Source organism: Chelonoidis abingdonii, chromosome 1 (assembly GCF_003597395.2).
Source record: "Chelonoidis abingdonii isolate Lonesome George chromosome 1, CheloAbing_2.0, whole genome shotgun sequence".
NCBI classification, from domain to species: Eukaryota; Metazoa; Chordata; order Testudines; family Testudinidae; genus Chelonoidis; species Chelonoidis abingdonii.
In genome coordinates this window covers 163,491,271-163,499,882 of record NC_133769.1, presented here as the reverse complement: position 1 = coordinate 163,499,882, position 8,612 = coordinate 163,491,271, and the positions used below count along the sequence as shown (strand labels likewise).

Sequence of the window (8,612 nt, the reverse complement as noted above, 5' to 3'; positions counted from 1 at the left end):
AGCCCACTGGCATGGCCTGGCGGTGCATCGCCTCCCCTGCCCACCTGGAAAAGCCCCGTCCCGGGCTGGAGCCGCGGCTGCTAAGCAGATTCACTGGAGGGGGCGGGGAAGTTTATTCAGGCTGTTTTTGGAAAACGGGGTCGCTGCATGTTTAAATACGAATTAAAGAGAAGACTTGAGCAGGAGAAAAAGGTGTCACCGCCGCTGCCGCCGCCGCCAAGGAGCGCGTGCGTCCCGGGCAGCCCCTCCCCGCTGCCGGCGCATCCGCCTGAGCAACCACTGCCGCCCCCGGTGCTCTGGGATCCTTCCCGCCACTGCAAAGCGCCCACCGCCCCCGGCCCGGCCTGACCCCTGATTGTGAGTGTTCGCGCGGGACCCAGGCATCCTCCCCCGACCCCCTGCATTTTCAGTGCTTCCGGCTGAACTCCGCTGGGTGCCTCACCCCCCCACCCCCGCTGGGTACCCTGTCTGACACCCGGGTGGTCAGCGCGTCGGGGGCACCATCTCCTGCTGGGCGGTGAGGAGGGTGTTACTGCAGTACCCGTACAGTAACCCCCTTAAAGGGCCCTGCACTAAGGGCTTTGTGCTTGAGACACTCGGATCTCCAGTGTGAAGCCACCTTTGGTTCAGCTGTTGGACCAGTTTTTTAAGGACTCTTTCCACCATTGCAGGCTGATGAGCTGTTGGGAGACTGGGCAGAGATGCTCCAGCTGCAGAGGCTGAGGAGGGTTGCGGGGGCAAACTGCCTGCTCCGGAGACACAGCGCTACGTGGAGGAGCTCTACCAAAAATGCATCCTTTGCAGAAGTGCTGCAGCTGGAGGATAAAAAGCTCACTGGTGTAGTTTTCCCTCTCCAGAGTCTAGAGAGGTATCTAGCCCCAGGTGTGAACACTGCAAGCTTCCGGACTTTCAGCCCCAGCCTGGATGACATTCACAGGGCAGAGGCGCTTTTCAAACCCTCGGGCAGACACGTGATTGATTATTTTAGTTCTGCTGTCCGCATGGACCATGCACCACAGCTGTCACAGCCTGAGGTGAGGCCATTTCCAGGGATGGAGAGGGAGGTGGTATTGTTGCTCCTGTGGTCAGTACACATGCTGAGTTGGGGGAGCAGGGAGTCCATCCTATACAGTGTCATCCCTATCTCCCCTTCCCTGAATTCATGCATTTGGGTACTGTAGTTTTAGCAGTTCGTTTGACTACTTGGAGCCAAAAGAGAGCATCTCTGTGCAGCCTCAGCCCTCTGTGAACCATGGGGACTGTGTCAGCATGATCTTATGTAGGGAAACCTGCTCTGCACTGTCAATTCCCTCAGAGCAAGTGGTGCATTTTTATCTACACTGAGCAGGCGAACTGATGGAAGCACAGTTTCAGAAGAGCCTGGGGTCCAAGGAATAGACTAATGCCTGGGCTTTCTGCAGATGTCCCAAGATTTTACAGATCCTGGGACTTCTACAGAGTTGAAGGACTAAGTCCCTTACAAAGGGAACAAAATATTTATCCCTACAGATAGGACAATTACATGGAAATTTCATGTTGTCTGGGCGACTAAGTTTTCAACCTAACTTGGCCCTTCCTGCGACTTTTAATATAGGAGGGTATCAACTAGCACAAAGACATTCCCTGAAAGTGAGTCTGTCTTAGTTACCAGCACCATGGTATCTGAGCACCTCATAATCCATAATGACACCCCTGTGAGATAGGGAAGTGCTATTATCCCCATTTTACAGATGGGGAACTGAGAGGCTACATGACTTGCTCAGGTTTACAGGGGAAGTCTATGGCATGGTCTAGAACTCAGCTCCCAAGACTTGCGTGAGTGCCGCAGTCACTGACTGGACCATCCTTCCTTGTCTAAGGTGGTAAGAGCATGAGAACTAATTAAGGGTTTGTAGGAGTGACCCACTCCTGTTGCACAAGTGGGGTTGGATGAAGGAGAAAAAACTAACAATGGTATCTCCTTTCTCCTGTCTCTCTCCAGGTGTGCTTTGTGGGCAGAAGCAATGTTGGGAAATCCTCCTTAATAAAGGCCTTGTTTTCGTTGGCTCCTGATGTTGAAGTCAGAGTGTCAAAAACTCCAGTAAGTGTGGTTACAGGGATTCCCTCCATCTCAAAAGGAAGCTCCTGCCAGTCAGGGGAGATGAGAGAAAGGGCTAACCTTAGCTCTGGGGTAACACAAAGCTCTGGGAGCATAAGCTGGATTCTGTTCTGGCTTGTGCATCTTCAACAGGAATTTTAAGGTTTATTTGCAGAAGTCCTATTACTGGAAATATGAGGTGAAAAGAACCCAGCTTGACTCTCAGAGCCCAGGGTGAGTTTTCAGGGCTAGCAGTTGTGGAGGGGGGAATTAATCTTTTTACTCATAAGCTGAGCACACTTGATGTGCAGCCACTGAAACAAAACAAACACACAGCCTTACCAAGCTAATTTGTAGTCTCTTTTTGAGAGTAGTTCGGGACTCAGAGCTAAATCCTCCTACTCAGGTAATGACTGTGGAACGTCGTTGAAGCAGTGGAACTGTTGCAGTCTGCTCCACACAGAGAGGAGCAGGCCACAGGGAGGCTGTGCAAGGAGTCACCACACCCTGTGGACCCACAGAGGGAAGGCTTGGGGGCATGGCCAGTGATGCCATGACTCTGTAGATTTGTTAACTTAAAACACTCACAACACAGGCATTTTTAGTGTGTTACTGATATTACTTCAGCACAGAGGCTTCAGTGGTGGCTCTGGAACAGCTCCCCGGCTATCCTGTGTCCTGCTTTCAGCATGTGAGGAGAGGATTCCAACCTCCCCAATTCCCGTCCATGATGCCCAAACTGAGAACCTCCTTTAGGCAGAGACTAGGTTCTCTGGCTATGTGTGAAGACCAGGATCCGTAAAGCAGTGGTTCTTCACCTTTCCAGACTACTGCACCCCTTTCAGGAGTCTGATTTGTCTTGTGTACCTGGAAGTTTCACCTCACTTAAACTGTTTCCCTACAAAATCAGACATAATGTGCTATAACACTTTTTCATATTTTTATTACTGAAAAATTTCTTTCTTTCTCACTTTTACCATGTATTTATAAAATAAATCAACTGGAATGTAAATATTGTACTTACATTTCAGTGTATACTATAGAGAGCAGTGCTGGTCTTGCTTTGAGCAGGGGATTGGACTAGATGACCTCCTGAGGTCCCTTCCAACCCTGATATTCTATGATAAACAAGTCATTGTCTGTATGAAATTTTAGTTTGTACTGACTTTGCTAGAGCTTTTTTAGTTGTAAAACTAGGCAAATATGTAGAAGAGTTGATGTGCCTCTGGAAGACCTCTACGTATCCCCGGAAGACCTCTATGTACCCCCAGGGGTATGCATATCCCTCGCTGAGAAACACTGCTGTAGAGTGTTTCCTAAAATCCTGTCTGATACCATGGCTAAATAGTATGGTAAGTACTAGTGTTCTGCTCTAGGGTTCCGATGGCACCTTAAAGACTCACAGATTTATTTGAACATAAATCTTCTTCTGAGGAAGTGGGTTTTTACCCACGAAAGTTTATGCCCAAATAAATCTGTGAGTCTTTAAGGTGCCACCAGACTCCTTGTTGCTTTTGTGGATACAGACTGACACGGCTACCCCCGATACTGCTCTAGGGTTGTAATTTCAAAAAATGTAAGTCCAGTACATCATGTGCCTGCTGGACTCTCCTACATGGGCTCATACAGCATCTCCCTCCTCTCAGCTACATTGATTTGTGTAGTCATATTTAGACAAACTTAAGTTTGTCTATCAGTCATTGGGATGGTATCCTGTTTCTACTGAACCATGAAGTGCTTCCTTCACATTCAGTCAGCTTGTCAGTTACCCAGGATGCATTACAAAGTCTTCAGCATTTCTAACGAATCTAAAACACTTTCCAGTCTTCTAGGCCCATTGGATTCTTGTCCATATTCAGCTCAGATGTCTAATGTTGGGCATAAAGTTTCTTTTAAATAAATCCATAATCCCATGGCCATTTAGTAATATTTAATAAAGCTCAACCTGTCTCTCTCCAGGGCCACACAAAGAAAATGAATTTCTTCAAAGTGGGGAAATACTTTACATTGGTGGACATGCCAGGCTATGGCTACCGAGCCCCGCAAGACTTTGCTGACATGGTGGAAGCCTATTTACAAGAGCGTCAGAAGTAAGAGAACCATTGCATGCTGTCATGTTTTACCTACAATCTCACAGTGCATCAGAACAGTGGGATGCTTGCGGAGATTATAAAAAGGTGGAAGAGTTAAGTGTAAATATCAAGAAGTCATTGCCAACAATGGGATGAATGTATTAGAACATGGTATAGCTTCCAGAGTGAAGTGGTGGTATTACCATTGTTTGAGTCCTGTTTTGAAGCTTGGATGGATCAAAGCACTGGAAAATATTCCCCTTAGGTGCTATCCTGTATTGACTTCTCTCAGGATGAACTAGATGAGACTAATTCTCTTTTCCCATCTCCACATCCTATGAAAGAGCGTCTCAGTTCTCATCATGGGTAACGTAGAAACAACCATTGTTGCATTGCCCCTCACTTGTGTTACTATCTGTGTCTTTGTTAGCTTGAAGAGGACGTTCTTATTAGTGGACAGCGTGGTAGGATTTCAGAAAGCAGACCACATTGCCATAGAAATGTTGGAGGAGTTTGGGATCCCTTATGTTGTAAGTTATACTTTCTCTTTAAAACACGAACCAAAATAAAAATGTAAATTGGCCAGGCTCAAGGGCATTCTCTAAACATTTTGTACCTTCAGACAGATGATCCTCAGCAGTAGAACTCTAGCAGTGAGTTAAAGGTGATCTGCACAGGGACAAAAATTGCTCCCCTCCTCCCCCCACACTTTTTTTTTTTTAATTCATACTGTATAGGGAGGCCTGAAAATCTATTGTCTGTTGTTGTTTTTTCTGTTAAGGTTTGAATTTTCAAAATTGACCTTATTTTTGGTGCCCAGTTTGACACCCCTTAAAGAGGCCTGATTTTAATAGGCTGGGTTCTCAGCGTTCATGTCCTAGTATCCCATTTAGATAGGACATGAAGCAGTTTGAAAGTGGTGGGAGGGTGATACGTCTTGGCAAATATTTCCAGGTTTATAGTAAAGCAACATTCTTCCCCCCTGCTCCCTAAATCTTCTTTTTATGGATTTATGCAGTTTGTGTTAACCAAAATCGACAAAGCTCCCAAGGGACTGTTGGTTAAAAATGTACTGGAGATCCAGGACTTGGCAGAGAAGCACACTCAGGGGTGCTTTCCTCAACTCTTCCCAGTCAGGTAAAGCTCACTTCTACTGATGTCTGAATTTTAATCACCTGAAAAACACCAAATGCACTGAAAGGTATGACAGTTTGGGAGACTGAACTCCTGTTTATGCCCAGAACAGGTACAATGGGCAGTGTCAGGGCAAGTTACTCTCATGCTGACCCCAGCCTATCTGAGGTAGATCCCTTAAAGAGGTGAGAGGAGAGTTCAACTTTCAAGGCCCATTCCTCGTTTGGTCTTTCAGATAAGACGGACAGCAGAGGCACAACATACGCTGGTGGGTTTTGTGGTGTGAATACCTGTCTGAGACTACCGCACTCATTTTAAACAGACCACGTATGGGCAATAGCTTGGGACCAGGTTTGAAATGGTTGTGGCTTTCTGAGGCATACCAAGGATAGTACTTGCAGTTATGCTGCCCAATAAGGCTACTTTGATCTAAGACTGTACACAAGTATCCCCTCTGCAGATGGGGGAATGGGCAGAGAGGCTAACATGCAGTTCTACTCTGAAAAAGAGCAAGATAAAAATGGCATCTTGCATAACATCTCTGCTGCCTGTGTGTAACTTTAACTTCAGCCTTCTTACTCCTGTTAGCCCTGCAGAGTCTGTACAGCTCTGGGAGAGGGAGCTGGGTTCTGTTTTGGATCCAGCATTAGCAGAATAGGTAACCAGTTTCCAGCTCTGCCCCTGGTTACATCTTTGCCACCTCAGTGAACCGAGCTGCATGGTACAAATGTAACTGAATGGAATTTGGCATATAGAATCTTGTACGGGGGGGTGGATGTGTGGGAAAGAACCCAGCTTGACTCTCAGTTTCTGGGATGAGACTGTGGCAATTTAAAAAAACTGTGTGTAAATAGAGCAAGGTTGATGTTGTGTGTCAAATATGGGACCCAAAATGCTGCTTTTACAGTGTCAATTTTCAGAGTAGAACTATTCTAAGGCCTAGAGCCACAGAGCTATGTAGGCTCCTAAGTGACTTTGCCAAGGACACACAGAAAACCTGTAGCAGAGCTTGAGATAGAACCCAGATATCCATTGCTCTGCATTTGTGAAGTCGCTTACATCAGTGCCAAAGGCTACCAAAAATCAGCATGGTGTAATGTTCTGCAACCACTTGGTATGGGTATAAGAGGCTACCCGAAGCTGTGCTTTTAGTATCATATCTCCTCTCCAGGGGTTGCTGAGCCCTTATTATCTCATACCAGATGGGCTTGGGATCTTTTTATTTGATATCGAGCAGTGAGCAACTGTCAATTTGGGGAGGGGGCTGGGGAGATCAGCACTGGATTTGTAAGATAAGAACTTGTAAAGGAGTACACCAGTTTAGAACTGTCATGGTAATGTCCCTTTATAATGAGATCCTGAATTAAGTGACGAGCCACAGCCAAGCTTCCATTGCTGAGCACGCTATACCTGATGAAAGTTCAAATGTAGCTCCTTTATGTAGAAACATAAGTGAAATCCTAGGACACTGAAGTCAATAGGCCAGGATTTGACCTGTGACATTTAATTAAGTGGTGTGTGTAACGGGGGAAAATCCTATGTAACATTTTTTCCTTGTTTAAAAAATATTTCAGCAGAGAACCCTATTAAAAATATTAAACATCACCTTATTTTGAACATGGCTTGTGAAGTTGTTAAACTTGTACTAAGGGTTGCTGAACTCTAAACCTCAGCTGTAGAGTGTAACAACTCTGTTGTTATTGCAGCAATAAAACTAAATGGAAGAATTAACACCTAATTTCATTGGATAGAAAATGTTTAGGGCACCACTGAGCTGCAATTTCAAACTCTTGTGAAGCTGCATTTTTGCACCAGAAAGACAAGTCCTTCCTTCTACACATAAAGCTAAGTGAAGAGAATGTGTGATGTACGTAACATTTTTTGCCGATTCCAATCTGTGATTGTGCAGTGGATAGAATTTAAAGTTGCCGCAGGAACTACATATTTCCTGACTGTTGTTGTGGGACTAAATTACTGATGTTTTAAAATATATCAGAAACAATTGGCTGACTTTGAAGTTACCTGATACTCCAAGGGACAGTGGCAGCTTAGCAGATTAGGCACCTGCATTTGAAGGAAGCAAGGACCTGAGCATGTAAATCTTTCTTTCTACAGTTCTATAGAGTATTCTGGCATCCACCTGCTGAGGTGTTTTATAGCCCACGTTACAGGAAATCTTCCCATGATGAATTCCTGACAGCCACAACTCTCCTGTTGTATTCTACTCATCCAGCACAACAGGTACCAAACTATGGACGTTGCTTTTTGCTTTGTAAATAAGATAAAATAGTGAAATTATTTTGAGGGGTTGTAATAACTTGTTAATGAAAATTTAAGGAAACTTAAGTGATTCATGCAGCAGAATGTTATCTGATTTTCTAGATTTATTTATTGGTATTATTTTACTAAATTGACAAAAAAATAAAGGCTTTTTAAAGCTCATGTTTTAACAAGCTTCCACTTGCTTCCCTTCCTTGTTATGAAGATAGCCTTGACATGTGAAGCAGGTTTTAATGAAAGCTTAGATACTAAAACATAGCTGTATAGCAAGAGATAAACAGAGTGCATGTGGCCCTGGCTGTAGCAACATCCTTTAGTCACTGATCAGCTGTGACTGTCAGTCAATCTGTTTTAATACAGATAATATATGAGAATAGGGTCACCCTATAGAATTTGAACCTGTTGGTGTTTGTGTTCAGTTCTAAGATTTTCATGCTTTCTTTAGTGTTGACAAAGAAGTAACAAGAACACTCTTTCCTGCTGTATGGCTTCGTACCTGGAGATGGAAGGGACTTGTCCTTTAAGAAGTTACGAGAGGATGATGCCTTTAAAGGAAGTCTGGTGCACAAGCTGCATGGAGTTATGTGGTACCTCTACCAGGCATAACTCTATGCTGTGCCCCAAGGGAAATTTACCTTAATGTAATCAAGCACCAGTGGCTACAAGCTGTGAGGGCTCTCCACCACCCCATCAGTTCCTAGGAGAAAGAGCAGATGAAGTAATAGCAGGAGGAAAGCTGTGCCTTTGTTAATGGTGAGAGGAAGATGACTGCTTTGCTTTGTCAGCACTTGTTAATGGAGCACTCTGCTGGAAGAATTAGTACTTACATAGCATCTATTGCAGGGGTTCGGACCCCTCAGGGGGTCACAAGCTGTCAGCCTCCACCCCAAACCCTGCTTCACCTCCAGCATTTATAATAGTGTTAAATATTTAAAAAGTGTTTTTAAACTATAAGGAAGGGTTGCACTCAGACTTGCTTGTGAAAGGGGTCACCACCACAAAAGTTTGAAATGCTCAGGCCTTGCTCTCTAAGGCAATAGATCATTGGT

The 8,612-nt window shown here is 44.9% G+C and overlaps 1 protein-coding gene across 2 annotated transcripts in view; it reads left to right on the top strand.

Annotated features, from left to right (window-relative positions):
• The first annotated feature begins 231 nt into the window (after positions 1-231).
• Positions 232-8,612, top strand: part of GTPBP8 (GTP binding protein 8) — a 14,429-nt gene continuing 6,048 nt past the window's right edge. Inside the window, exons 1-8 of one of the 2 annotated variants that reach the window (XM_075072293.1) lie at positions 232-357; positions 672-1,034; positions 1,982-2,080; positions 4,037-4,167; positions 4,580-4,679; positions 5,168-5,286; positions 7,399-7,524; positions 8,009-8,316. In XM_075072293.1, the coding sequence (XP_074928394.1) occupies positions 702-1,034; positions 1,982-2,080; positions 4,037-4,167; positions 4,580-4,679; positions 5,168-5,286; positions 7,399-7,480 (864 nt within the window). In that variant the 5' untranslated portion in view covers positions 232-357; positions 672-701 and the 3' untranslated portion in view covers positions 7,481-7,524; positions 8,009-8,316. Of the gene's footprint in view, positions 358-542; positions 1,035-1,981; positions 2,081-4,036; positions 4,168-4,579; positions 4,680-5,167; positions 5,287-7,398; positions 7,525-8,008; positions 8,317-8,612 lie in introns of those variants that run through there. The other variant, XM_032787241.2, reaches the window with a different exon arrangement.